At 32.0% G+C, this 14,943-nt stretch overlaps 1 protein-coding gene and 1 long non-coding RNA gene across 4 annotated transcripts; one reads left to right on the top strand and one right to left on the bottom strand.

Annotated features, from left to right (window-relative positions):
- Positions 1–887: 887 nt before the first annotated feature.
- On the top strand, positions 888–8,191 carry LOC25487210 (probable leucine-rich repeat receptor-like serine/threonine-protein kinase At3g14840). 3 transcript variants are annotated; one of them, XM_039830680.1, is made up of 24 exons: positions 888–1,047; positions 1,217–1,391; positions 1,764–1,835; positions 1,924–1,992; positions 2,156–2,227; positions 2,300–2,371; positions 2,598–2,669; positions 2,781–2,852; positions 2,949–3,020; positions 3,221–3,292; positions 3,371–3,442; positions 3,629–3,700; positions 4,474–4,536; positions 4,707–4,772; positions 4,860–4,895; positions 5,004–5,044; positions 5,326–5,708; positions 5,794–5,989; positions 6,081–6,212; positions 6,461–6,579; positions 6,701–6,911; positions 7,052–7,289; positions 7,442–7,592; positions 7,684–8,191. In XM_039830680.1, the coding sequence occupies exons 1-24, from the start codon at positions 951–953 to the stop codon at positions 8,101–8,103; spliced, it is 3,045 nt and encodes a 1,014-aa protein (XP_039686614.1). In that variant the 5' UTR covers positions 888–950; the 3' UTR covers positions 8,104–8,191. The 3 variants fall into 3 exon arrangements, with proteins under 3 accessions (XP_039686614.1, XP_013464531.3, XP_039686615.1); XM_013609077.3 differs by having other exon boundaries at positions 6,081–6,227; XM_039830681.1 differs by having other exon boundaries at positions 962–1,047; positions 1,222–1,391; positions 6,081–6,227.
- A 443-nt stretch (positions 8,192–8,634) lies between these two features.
- Positions 8,635–9,118, bottom strand: LOC112419245 (uncharacterized). Its single transcript, XR_003009396.2, has 2 exons — positions 8,983–9,118; positions 8,635–8,892 (listed from the first exon to the last, which is right to left on the bottom strand). It is a non-coding gene; the product is annotated as an uncharacterized lncRNA (long non-coding RNA).
- Between the last annotated feature and the right edge of the window lie 5,825 nt (positions 9,119–14,943).

The raw sequence follows: 14,943 nt of genomic DNA, 5'->3' as shown, positions 1-14,943 counted from the left end.
CTCACCATACCATTCCACAAAAAATCCCCATTTCAAAAATCTTTTGTCAAAATCTTGGTTCCAAATCATTGTTGATCAATTGATAGGACGTTTCTACACACAATATGGATCAAAGAACAGGTATTGCAAGTTTTAACTCGTTACATTTGATTGGTTTTGCAGGTATAGCCGAATCCGTGAGTTTGACGAAAGGAAGTCATGTTATGGTATGGAGAGCACTTATTAAAAGAGTTGATGGGGCATCCCATGATTATGGATGGAACGTGCTTAGTGAAAAACTAAAATAATCAAATGTGATTGGGAAAGAAGGAAGTGGAAAACAAAAGTCATCGAACTGTTGAAGTCTTCTTAAACCAGCGGCCATATTAGTTAGTATTATAAAAAAAAGGAGGGAAACATTTCCATTAAACTTTTACTTGAGGCCATGGTTGGTCAACAAAGATTGTGCTATTTTGTGAATTCAAACAAAAAAAATGAAATAAATACCAATGATAATCAAAACTAAATATTTCAATGTAAAACTCTTGGTGTGGTTGGTTATATACAATCTATATTTCATGATGTTGATGATTTTTTTGTCCTAAACTAAATGGTGTGCATGCATTGTTCTTATTATAACTTCGATTTTTTATTTTTTTTGAAGGATTATCATAACTTCGATTATAGACCATTGTTAACAACTTAAAATATTGTAAGTGTAAACAAGTGTATATTATCTTATACTACGTACTAGTTGAATGAAAAAGCAGAAAAAATGAAAGTACACGGGCCCTTACTTAAATTTTGTCTATTTCACATTACTATTGACTTTTCATTTCATTAAGTCATAGAGTGGTCTATTTTCCATATATCTCTTTCCGGGAACGTATCTCATGCTACAATAATTGCTTAATATAACCCTTACACTTTCAACCACTGATTTCATTTTCTTTCATTCACTTGTTTCAAATATGAAGCCTATCATGAACAAGTCTTTGCATCTTTTGTTTCTTTCCTTTTGTTTGATCTCTTCATTTGCTAGTGGAGCTACTCTCTTACAAGAAGAAGGTATGTACCTTATAAACGTCTCTCTTAGTTTAAGTTGGTCTAGTCATTTTGACTTGAGACTTTGGAATGTGCTCTCCTCAAGGTTTCAGGTTCGATTTTCGCTATCTGTTTAAGTTTTTCGTCTCCATGAGGATATTAAAACAAATTTTGGTTTTGAATTAATATACAGCACAGGTTATGAAAGATGTAGCTAAGACACTTGGGAAGAAGGATTGGGACTTCAACAAAGATCCATGTAGTGGAGAAAATAATTGGAAATCTTCTGTGAAAGTCAAAGGGTTTGAAAATGCTGTCACATGCAATTGCACTTTTGCCAATGCCACTGTCTGTCATATTGTTAGCATGTATGTTATTTTCTTGCTCTCCATATGTGTGTCGATTTTGTGTTTGGTGCAGGTATTATTATATTTTTACACTGTGCCTTACTAATCCTATAAAACAATTATTCTTTATAAACTAATTTTAAGTTTTATCTTTATGTTATGCGGTACTTTTTCCTTCAATAATCTCTTTCATATTGTATACTATTGAACTTGGTGCTTGAATATAAATACTCGCATCAATATGCTCTTATAGATTATTAGTATTTTAAATTGGACCTAACTCAACTCGCACATAATTGACTTATAAGCTGTCCATCATTTATAACCTATTTTTCAAGGTGCTACACAAGCTTATAGAGTCAAAACACAAGCTTATAATTAATTATGATGCAGTGTTCTCAGATCACAAAATCTTTCTGGCACACTTCCAAAGGAACTTGTGAGATTGCCTTACCTCCAACAAATGTATGTTATTCTAATTTTACCTTACTAAATTTTTATCATTATCATAATTCAGTATTAATGTTTGATTATTTTACTTAATGTGGTACAGTGATCTCTCAAACAACTACCTTAATGGTACAATCCCTCCACAATGGGGTTCCATGAATCTTGTCAACATGTATTTCCCCTTAACCATTCTTTTATTTCCTATTCTTATTACTATTATTAGAAATAGTAAATAATTCTAAGAAATAGGTATTTTTTATGTAAATTTTTGTTTTAGATTATTGTTTTCTTTTTGAAATATAATCTTATAAGTAGTTTTGCATGCTTTGTGACAGTTCACTCATAGGAAACCGATTAACGGGTTCAATCCCGAAAGAGCTTGGAAACATCAGCACTATGCAAAAATTGTAAGTAATTTGCCTATGTAGATTTTATGAAAACTTTCAAGTAACTTAAAGTTTGATACACTAAATGCATAGGATTCTGAAGTTCAATCAGTTATCTGGAGAGCTTCCACCAGAGCTTGGGAATCTTCACCAGCTTGAAAGACTGTAAGCTCCTTTGTAGAATTCACAATTTCTATATTCCAGTTTTGTCAAATAGCGGCTATAGCAATGTTATAGTATAGCCGAATTTGAACAAACTGCTATGTTATGTGATCCGCAAGTGATTACACTGCCATTTTCTAAATTGCTACAACTAAAAAATTGGTGAAATTATTCATTTTTACCGTACTGAGAGTTGCAATACCTAATTCCAATTTCAATGTTGTTGTAGGCTTCTTACCTCGAACTTTTTTACTGGTAATTTACCTGCAACGTTTGCTAAGCTCACTAAACTGAAGCACATGTAACAAATCCTTCCCTTAATTGTTTTTGGTACACTTAAAAACATTCATTCTATTGATGTTCATATGAACCGTAATATCTTATTCATTGTGTTTACCTTCTGAAAATGCAGTCGACTTTGTGACAATCAATTTTCTGGAACTATACCTTATTTCATTCAGAGCTGGACAATTCTTGAGAGAATGTGTGAACCTTTTTGTTTCTTCTCGTGAAATTCTAAATCATAATTTTTTTTCTTAGTTAAGCTGGTTTGTTGAAAGAATTGCTTTTAATTTGACAGGGTGATGCAAGGGAGTGGGTTGAGTGGTCCAATTCCTTCTGGAATTTCATATCTGAAAAACCTCAATGACTTGTAAGTATGATGTATTTTCTTGCGATCTTTAACACCGATGTTTCAAATTGAATGCGAGTCTAGTGTCCGACACACTACATGTATGTCAACGTCAGTATCGTGTTCGGTATTTGTGTCAGTGCTTTATAAATTTTGGTCAAGGATTTAAAATTCAATTTTTCTCTTATTGAGTTTTACAGTGATTAAGAAATGTTATGCAGGAGAATAAGCGACTTGAAAGGATCAGATTCTCCATTTCCGCAACTTATTGGCTTGACAAATATTGAAACATTGTAAGGGAATTGCTTGGATTATTAGCATAAGTGCATGTTTGCACTTAAAAATTTACATAGTATCAATTTTTTTGACAGAGTGCTGAGGAGTTGCAATCTTATAGGAGAAGTTCCCGACTATCTTGGACATATTACTACTTTAAAATCTTTGTAAGTAATGCTAGGAAGTTTCTTGCATTATTCACTTGCATTATTCACATGTGTTAGAACCAGTTACAATAGATGCAATCAGTACTCATATTTTGGTGAAAAACAAGATGCTTCTTTTATTATGTTATGGGGACTATACCATTTTTCTTGTCGAATAATATTTATTCTGAGCATAATTTTTTTCAGAGATCTCAGCTTTAACAAATTAACTGGACCGATTCCGAACACCTTGGGTGGCCTGAAGAACATAAATATGCTGTAAGCAATATCCTCCGAGTTTCTTGTATACACCAAATTGAATTCTTAAAGATACCTGCAAGATATTAGTGTGATTTAAACAGATGTAGTCAAGGTTAGAATTGTTTGCAACGAAGCAACGAGATTATTAATAGATTGGATTTTAGATAGAGCCGCAAGTGGAAAATAGTGAATCTGATTCATTTCTCTCATGAATATTTATCCATTTCAAGTCCATGTGCATGCATGGTTCTAAAATGCAATTACACTGCAACAGTGCAGGAAAATACGGCCACAAGTGCAGTGTGATGCTGTTAGGAAGCATGGCATCCATGGAAGGAAGGAGAGAAAACTAAGAAACTCTTTCTATTGATGGAAATGGAATATTACAAAATGAGAAAAGTCCCTCTAATGGGGTGGTTAGAAGTTATTTATACTACTCTCTACTAGGACTAATATGCTACTAATCTATATCTCTAATAGATGCCATTGCAGAAACCTCTAAAACCCTATTGCAGTTGCGAACTGCAATCTAGAACTATGTCTATGTGCATACATTTTATTTATTTTTGTTCTTAAACTACGGACCAATAAATTTATATATAATTCTAAAATCACCATGAGATAATCATGTCACTGCCTCTCGCTGAAAATCTAAATTGAGAATGATTAGAAAATAGGCAAATCTATAAGTGGAGATAAGGAGAAAGATGAGAACATTGGAGAAAGTTCTTTCTTGATATCATTAATCTATAATCTAGTCTTCATTAATCTTATCTTACTGTTTTACTTAGATACTTAACTGGAAACCTGTTTACTGGACCGCTTCCAAATTGGATTGCTAGACCAGACTACACGTGAGTAATCCTTCAAACGCTGCTTATTTAGTTTATTGAGGTTAATTATTACTTCTGCATGCTAAATTTTTGTACAACTAGTTTTCGATATTTCTATACCAAAAAGCGTTACATATAGTTCTTTGTTACATCTTTATTTCTGAATCACATGCATAATTTGACACATGCAGAGATCTTTCGTATAACAATTTGAGCATTGAAAATCCAGAGCAGTTGACATGTCAACAGGGAACCGTGTAAGAATCCTTGTTTTTTCATACTTTTTTTGTTTCAACAATTTTAAGAAACTATATAATCTTTTTTCTGTTTACCATGTGCCGCAGGAACTTGTTTGCATCATCTTCAAAGCGAAATAACTTGTAAGTTTTGTACTACTCATGAATCATAATAAATTATTTTATGCATATAGCTTATACATTTTATAATGTCATTATGCTGATATGTTACACACCATTATTTTTTCTTAGGGGAAGGGTTTCATGTTTGGGGAACTTCAGCTGTCCTAAAAGTAAGTTGATTTGTCGTGGTTTTCCTTTAGATTGTAGGATACCTGCTGGTGCTTTTAACTTAATAATTTCTACTTAGGGCCTGTTTGAATTGGCTTATTTGAGCTTACAAATGCTTATTTGAGCTTATTTCTACAATAAATCCTTGTATTCTCTTTTTGCGTTTTTCATATTTGTTTTCTTTCGAACCAAGGTTGTTGTTCTAGGTTCTAATCTTACAATTTTTATTTATAATGTGATCATCTTATTGTACTTAGCATTTTTTTTCTTTTGACCATTCCAGCTTCGTACTCTCTCCGTATAAATTGTGGTGGTAAGCAAATAACTTCTAATGAAAGCTTGACATATGATGATGATTCAAGTCAAGTTGGACCAGCAAGCTTTCAGCGAACTGGATCAAACTGGGCACTTAGCAACACTGGTCACTTCTTCGATAGTAATAGTAGCCTTGCGGACTACTATACCTGGTCTAAAAAAACCAACCTTGCCATGGAAAATGCCAAACTGTATATGGATGCACGGGTTTCGCCGCTTTCTCTAACATATTATGGATTTTGCCTGGGAAATGGAAACTACAGTGTAAATCTCCATTTTGCGGAGATAATGTTTACGGATGATCAAACATATAACAGCCTTGGAAGACGTATATTTGACATATATATTCAGGTGCATGATCTCATCATCTTATGTTTTTCAGCAACATGTTTAGTATTGAACAAGTTTCCTTTGACCATTATAAACCATTTTGCAGGGAAGGTTGGTGCTGAAGGATTTCAATATTGCAAAAGAAGCCGGTGGAGTTGGTAAGGCAATCATAAAGAATTTCACTGCTAATGTGACTAGTAATACGTTGGAGATTCGCCTTCATTGGGCGGGGAAAGGGACAACCGGTATCCCATTTGATTCAGTATATGGTCCTCTTATATCGGCCATATCGGTTGATCCTGGTCAGTTATAGTTCTTCATGGTTCTTCTTATTCCATCATCCTCTAATATGGTCTATATGCAAGTCTTTTATATTTTATCATAATTAAACAGACTTTACACCCCCAGTGGAAAAGCGCAGTAGCATGCCTGTTTGGAAAATTGTCGTGACTGCTGTTGCTGGAGGACTAGTTATCTTACTGGTATTCAGTATATATTGGTGGAGAAGATGTCGACAACATATAGGTCCGTTAGAAAGGGGTAAGACCTAAGATAGTTTTACTCTAAAACTCTAAGGAATTTTGATGCAAAATTGGGATTTTGCAACCATAAAAATGAATTTTTGGAAATTCCTTTATACACATAACAGGCTGAATTTGATTTTATAAAAATATAGATTCTTTAGTCAAAGCTGCCATTATGTCTAGATGTGGAAGTTACTCAAAAAATATCTCTGATTTTATTTATATATTCTTTTTTACTGCAATCAACAGAGCTAAAGGGTTTAGATTTCCAACCTGGGCTATTTACGTTACGGCAAATCAAAGCAGCAACTAACAACTTTGATATTGCGTTTAAGATTGGAGAGGGCGGGTTTGGTCCTGTTTACAAGGTATTGTGGACAATCTACACTTTCATTTGAAATTTGAATGTCATTGAAATATCTATTATTGTTTTCACTTCTCGATAACTTCTTTCATATATAGATATAATATAAACTCCTGAAATTGCAGGGTGTTCTTTCAGACGGCAAAATAGTAGCTGTTAAGCAGCTTTCTTCTAAATCAAAGCAAGGGAACCGCGAATTTATAAACGAGATCGGCTTGATTTCTGCTTTGCAACACCCTTGTCTAGTTAAGCTCTACGGTTGCTGTATGGAGGGAGATCAGTTATTGCTAATATATGAATACATGGAAAATAATAGCCTTGCTTGTGCTTTGTTTGGTAAACCTTTTATCCATGTAGTCAAGTTTTGTAGCTCTTTCATTAATATAATCTACAATGTTGTGTGTGTCTCTCTGTGTACAGTGTACACACACCATATGATTTTGTCGTCTAATTTTCTATGACATTTGAAAATGAAGCCAAAGAAAACTGTCCATTGAAATTGACTTGGTCGACAAGGAAGAAAATTTGCGTCGGTATTGCTAGAGGTTTGGCTTACCTACATGAAGAGTCGAGGCTTAAGATAGTTCACAGGGACATCAAAGCAACTAATGTGTTGCTCGATAAAGATCTCAATCCAAAGATATCGGATTTTGGTTTGGCCAAGCTTAAAGATGACGGACACACACATATAACTACTAGAGTAGCCGGCACTTAGTGAGTTCTATATACAATTTGTTCTTTTTTTTTATGGAATTTGTCGAAGGGTATTTATCATTTTCTAAGTGTAATGTGAGGAAGAAAAGAATAAAACCTCTTAAAATTTAGTTTAATCCACTTGAGTTAATATATAAATTTTGATGTTGCAGTGGATATATGGCTCCAGAATATGCAATGCACGGATATTTGACGGAGAAAGTGGATGTTTATAGTTTTGGAGTCGTTGCCTTGGAAATTGTTAGTGGGAAGCATAACACCATGAATAAGCCAAGGGATGAATGCTTCTCTCTTGTTGATTGGGTAACTAACACATCCATAACTTTATACCTTCTATCCAATTTGAGTCTTCATCACAATATCTTGAAGTTTGTTTGTATTTCATCTTTATCAGGTGCATTTCTTAAAGGAAGAAGGTAACATAATGGACCTAATTGATGAGAGGCTAGGTGAAGATTTCAACAAAGAGGAAGCGATGATCATGATCAATGTAGCTCTTTTATGCACTCGTGTTTCTCCGATGCATAGACCAACCATGTCATCAGTTGTAAGCATGCTTGAAGGACAATCTGATGTTGAAGAAGTTATACAAGACACAAGCCAAGTTTTTGAAGGCAATAAGTTGGAAATTATTCAACAGTATCATCAAGAGTTGGAAATTATTCAACAGTATTGTGAACAAAGTGAAAAAGTTTATACACCTGAGACTCAAGAAGAGAGCATCTTAACAAATGCAACTTCAGAATTTACGTCTCATACAGATATGCATTCTTTCAACATAGATTCTCCTTATAGAAGTTTCAACACTTTGTAGATTTTAATGACCTATGTATAAACAAATTGCAATTGTAATTTACCAAAGATATAAAGTGGATTATGAGACTAGGATAATTTATAATTCATTCATTTCTTTATAAATGTCGTTTTAGAATAGTACATTTGAATTAATGAAGTGGATTTTTTGAGTTTGTTTTATTATACTATCGTTTTATTCCACCAACAAATTCCTTTTTTTTATTCATTTTCTCTCTTTCCAATAATTTTGATGTCTAATCTTTTCTTCCATAACAATTGTGATATATTATCTCCTCTCTCCAATAAATTCCTTCATTTTTTTCACACACTTTATCTCTCCAATAAATTTGATAGGTCCTTTGACTAAAAACAAAAAATAAATAAATTGATTGGTCCTCTTTCTTTTTTTTGAACATTAACAAAGTATTTTGTTTTTTCCATAAAATTTGCTCTTCTCTTTTGAACTTGAGATATTTAAACAGTGTTATTATCACAAAAACAATTTTTTTTTTAAAACTCGGTATCCGATCCAAGGACCGACTATAGAATATTTTTATAATATAGGATTTGTCTATAAAATTCTTATGAGCTTTACAATAGGGAAATTTTACAGAAACATAAATTAAAGTGTCCCAAAAATCATAATTGTAGTAGCATTATGACATACAAATAAATCATAAACAAATACACCTAAGACAATTAAGGCACTTCGGAGCAGCAGGAGGTTTGCACACACGATGTACACAATCTGTGTTGGTATAACACTCAATAACAAAAGTGTTTTCTTTTATGAGGAAGGAAGAAGTACCTATGATGCAAAATAAGAGTAAAGAAATGTTAAAAATGGGGATGCAAGATTTTGTGTATGATAAAGAAGAAAAGTTTAAAGTGGACTTACTAGCGTCGGTTACAACAAGAAATAGAGATAGAAAGATGAACATAACTTGAACGTATTTGAGAATTTTAGCCATGTTTTTTATTGTTTACAATGTACCAACTGAGAAAATGTTTGAATTTATAAGTAAAAACATAAGGCTTTGTCAACTTCAATAAACTATGTTATCAATTATAAACAAATTTTTATTTTTTAGTTCATTCAATTGATGATGTAATATAGATCAGATACATCATTAATTGAATGAATCTAAAATATAAAAATTTACTTATAATTAACAACGGAGGAAGTGGAATTTGGAGGAAGTGGAATTTTGATCACTTCAGAGTTGGATGAAGACATTTATCAAATCATCATAAATGTCTTTAAAGTTAGCCAATATATTGTGATTTTTTTTTTTAACGGTCCAATATATTAAGATTGTCTCTATATGTTAATCAATAGATCATTTAACCATATATAGTAAAAGAACAATGTTATATATCAAGAAAGATTTTATTAAGAAAATTTCAAGAATGACATGGCAGAATAATCACCCTTAGATTTTATCAAGAAATAGTCCTGAAATTAATGTTAGCCAATAAAATCTCAGTCTGACCGGAAATCATGGGGTGGTGGGTGTTATGTATTTTTTTTTATGAAAGATTAATAAATGAGATTGAAATCTAAAGGAGTTTATTGTGTCATGTCATTCTTGAATCTTTCTTATAAAATCATTCTTGATATCTAGCATTTCTCATAGTTACTAACAAAATATCACATACAAATTACTAACAAAAAAAAAAAATATCACATACAAATCGTGATAAACTTCAAAACTTAATTCTTTTCAAACATAATTTTTTTTTTTTTTTTTTAAATTCTCATTCCACCTTCGCGGTGGATAAGGGAAAATTCCAAAAAGATAAATAATATTGTTGAATAACATAAAAAAAAAAAAAAAAAAAAAAAAAAAAAAAGTAACATTATATCACTACTATATGACTTGGCAACCTTTTATTTAGATGGATTGTAAGACCATATCCAATGATTTTTCTATTCAATATCCACTTTTTCAATTCCCAACACTCCACATTATTTATCTCTCTTATTCAACACTCATTCAACTTTTACCATCCCCAATGGTTTTTCATTCAACACTCTACCCCGCCACTTTTTATTTCTTATTCTTATTTAATTTTTATTTTTATAATTACATAAAATTATCGATTATAATTAAATTAAAACAATACAATTAACTATTTATTTTTTAGGTTTTTTGGAAAAACAAAATTTTGCAAAATAATTTATTTTTATTTTCATAACTTAAAATGCAATACAACAAACTAAGCACGCGGCACACAAATAACTTAAAATGCAATACAACAAATTAAGCATACAATACACAAATAATTTATTTAATACGATAGAAATCAACTTTTTTCGCTAATATGTAACTAACCTTTAATGAATTATATATATATATATATATATATATATATATATATCAATATATTTGAGTTTCACATTTATTATAAATTAATGTACTTTATGTGTAATGTGTTGCATAATGTGAAAAATTTGACGAATTTCAAACAATTGTGAAACGTTAACACATTATCGGGTTGGTGTAATGATACCGAATAATTGATAAACTATGAAATGTTGATGTTTGTGGTTGTTGGATGTTGTTGTTTCGGTTCGATTTCATGCGGAATTGTCGTTTGAAATTATAGGTAAAAACAAGCTAAAGTTCCTGGAAAATCACAGTCCAGACTGCACTGGTTATTTTTACTGGTGTGAACGGCAGTTAACTGCTGCTGGTGCCAGGGGTAGTTAACTGCTTCCGATTACTTGAGCGACAGTTAACTACCGTTGAGGGCTTTTAGGTAATTTTCATGTGTCATTGTGAACTTTTGTATGTCAGAAAAGCAATTTTCATTATCCTTAACCTAGAAGAAGGTCTAGTAGCCCAAAAAAGTTGACATAACAAGGAAGACTAAAGAGAAAGGAGGGCTACCCCTCCAACTTGTGACATCAACTTCTATTTCAAAAGGATTTCTTGGGGCAGGATATCTGAAATGCGCGAAAATAAGACATCTATGAGTTGTGAGGTCTGCACAATATCGGTCAGAAACATACTTCCTTATATTACATTCTATGCAGGGTCGGCCCAATGCATAGGCGGGGGGTGCAAAGTCCTAGGGCCCATGCATGCTCGTAGGGGGCCAAAACGTTTTTTTAGCGGGTGGGGTTTATATATCAATATGTCTAATAATGGCGGTATAGATAGTGAAAATTGCAAAGAGGGTCTGATCCTTTATCATACTTCAGCCCTTCACCCTTTTATTTTACAGCATAACAACCTTTCATTTTCACACACCCCAACATTTCATTGGCCAAAATGCAAAAGTTGGAAGTAAAAGGTTAAAACACAAAAGCAACACGTAAAACGCAAAATCTCTACTCCTTTTCAGATATTAAATTTGTTTTTTATTTTGAGGATACTTTTTGGTGTTTTAAATTTAAACAGACCCAATTTTATATTTAGATTTCATAATATCATTTCATCTAAAAAGTTTCATAATTGGAACATCAAATTTGGTCTTGTGTGATTTTTTTTACTAGTAACATCAAATGATAAAAGGTTTTTATATTACTAGATATGAGGGGAACATGTCTTTTACTTAGCTTTGTTAAGTTTGGTTTGACCCCCAAACTTTTTTTGTTTGTTATTCTTTTTTATTAAGAATACATATAGGACGATGTGTATATTTTGGGGTGTCAGCATGGTTGAGATGTCAACCGTCATGATCAATGCATGTCTCATTTATCATTTATGAAAAATAAAAAAATGATATACTATATAAGGGACCATTTTCTCAAACTTGGCCTAAGACCAATAAAATACTAGGAACGACGTTGATTCTACGAGAAGTACTATAATGGTATATACAGACAGCATGATGAACCCATCTCGTGGCCATATCAACAAAAAATGACATCTTTTGGGAGGGAGCATTTAATTGTTATCATCCATTGAAGTTAAATTATGTATCCATTGGTCAAAGATTCTGCTTAATGTCTCGAGGTCTGAATTCTAATGTCAATTTTGTTTCTTATAATTTACTATCTTTTACCTTCCCGTCTTCTATTTTTCCATGATCATATATGTTTAGACGTTTGTTTCATTTCATATTGATTCTATCAATTACAACTCATAATTTTTTATGTGTTTGAACACTTGTTTCAATTCAAATTCAATTATATTGAATTTTTATCTGAGACCTGCTTAGGATATTTGAATTAGTTTAAACGCTTGATTTAAATTATTTCAAATGAAGATTGTTAGGTTCCATAACGCTTAGACTAGCCGTGGTTTTGTGACGCTTGCTCCATAATCATGGTAAATCAAATTCTAGATTTTTGTGACGCTTGTTCCAAAAATCAGTAGAAGTTTTAATAAAATTAATTGATGCTTAATTGTTTGGTTTTATAGCCAAACAAGATAATTAGCTCTTAGAGCGAATAATTTTAATACCCATCATAGACCTAAACAAAATCCAACAAACCAGTGAATTGATTGTTCTGCCAAACCGTTAATTTTGCCAATTTGATCATCGTTTTTCAGAAAAATAAACCCCCAATTTACTTTCTTTTTAATGTTATGATTTGATTATTATTTTATCAGAACGACCAAAGCTTAACTACCTTGTACTACTTTTTGTAAATTATTTTGACCGCGAACGACAACCATCACCATGTTGAATTATGTCAATATGAGATATTGGGTTTATTCGATATTCAGTGTTGTCTTGTCGTTGGACATTGAATTGCATCCATATTCTCGCATGTTCATACATACTATGAATGGTGTTGGAATCAAAAGGATTGCCTTGTGACGGTGATTTAGAGGTGTTTTTTGCAGTGTTGATTTCAGGGGGCTGTGGTTATCTCTGTTCTTTACATGCTTGGTTGTCCACGTGTCATGCTTGGTTTTCCTACTGGGTTCTGTTTTGGTTTTAGCTTCATTTTGGTTCTTGTAGGTGGTTTGTTAGTTTGGGGTCGGGTTTGTTTCGGTGGCGTGGTTCTTATTTGGGTGTTCGCCTTTTGGCGCTACATCTTTGTGTTCCTTTTATTATGAGTTTGGTGAATCTTTCACATATGTAACGTTTAATAACATTTGCCGTTTAAAATAAAAAAAAAAAGCTTTATGTCATATTTTTATGAGAATGTTTTATTATTACTCTTTAGCATGAAAATGAAATTGAAGAAGTAATGTGTAAGTAACATTCTTGGGATTAAAAATTAAGAGATAATTTTTTACATGAATCTAGACAATGACAACGTATTTATATGATTTTCGAATTTTATAGGGGGTGTATTGGATCATGATTCTAAGGGATTTTAAAAGACTTTTTTATCATGAAAAAGTCTTGTGATATTCAATCAAGACTCTTTCCAATTTAAAAAAAGTCTTGTGTTATTCAATCAAGATTCTTTGTCATTTAAAAAAAGTCTTGTGGTATTCAATCAAGACTCTTAATCACTTAAAAAAAGTCTAGTGGTATTCAAAATCATTCAAATTTCCAAGGATTGTTTAATAAATCAGATTTTGATGGATTTTGTGGGATTTTCTAGTGAAATTTTAGCATGAAAAAGTCTTTCATGAAAACATGAGATTTCTTAGGATTGTTTTTTTCTTTTAAGATTTTACTATCTCTCCCTCTCTCTCCTCCCTTCTCTCTTACTCTCTTTTCCTCTCCTCCCTCTCTCTCTCTCTCTCTCTCTCTCCCCTTCCTTCCTTCTCTCTCTCTCTCTCTCTCTCTCTCTCTCTCTCTCTCTCTAGTTCTCCCGTAAAAAATCTCTCTCTAGCTCTCCCGTAAAAAACCTCTCTATCTCTCTCTCTGATTCCTTCACTCTCTCTCTCTCTCTCTCTCTCTCTCTCTCTAGCTCTAGCTCTCCCGTAAAAAATAAAATAAAATAAATAAAAGAGTCTTTATTGAGATTTTGTGAAAGAGAGTGTGTTATGATATTTTTTTCAATTATTTCTTAAAATTCATAAAATCATTTCAAATCCTTTAAAATCTTATGAATTAAATCTATTGAAATCCTTAATAGTCTTTTAAAATCATCAAAGTCATCAAAATCTTGCAAAGTCTTTTAAAATCCTCAAGACTTTTTAAAACAAAAATTGTCCTTTAAAATCCTAATCCAATAAACTAAAAATTTTCTCTATTTTTGGGTGGTTGTATTCTCTCATCGAGACCGATGTTCATACTCAATTGTATACGATGTCGAGATACAATGTTGGAAACTGTCAAAATAACATTTTTTTTTTCTTAAAGAAAATATTTGAATGTAAATGCACCAATTCACACAAAATGATATCTCAATTTTTTTTTCTTAACTCTCAAAAGTCGACCTCATGACATAGGTTTCAAACTTAATAGTATGCTCTTTTCTAAGTTTTAGATTCGAATATCTAGATTTTAACAAATTTTCGTATTGAATCAATATATACAAAACTTTGCTCTTGTTCGGCTTTAATTGTCCCCTCCTCTTGTTAATGGACGATGAGATCCATACTCCAAAATTAATCGCTCCTCAAACTAGATAGCAATTTTGAAAAAACTCGAGTTTTTTTTTTATTGTGTTAGAATCAATTTGCTATTTGCTTTTTCTTTCTTTCTATATTTTCATGTTAGTGTCAAATGCAATCCCTAGCTCATCACGAAAGTTCATACCATCTTGCAACAACCACACAACACCAATTACTTTTATTCCTTTTCTGCTGAAATTTACGCTTAATGAAAATGGTGCTAATTTCAGTAGTAAATTCCTTTCAAGGTAGTAGTCATTTGGTGATTGAGATCTCTTTCTTCCCCACTATTAAAAAGTAATTATTATTAGATCAAAGTTTTTAATGTAGGATAACGTATTTATATGCCGTATAAATACCATTTAAATAGTTTTCTTCTCTTT

This window comes from Medicago truncatula, chromosome 2 (genome assembly GCF_003473485.1).
Source record: "Medicago truncatula cultivar Jemalong A17 chromosome 2, MtrunA17r5.0-ANR, whole genome shotgun sequence".
NCBI classification, from domain to species: Eukaryota; Viridiplantae; Streptophyta; class Magnoliopsida; order Fabales; family Fabaceae; genus Medicago; species Medicago truncatula.
This window is presented reverse-complemented; position numbering and strand designations above follow the sequence as displayed.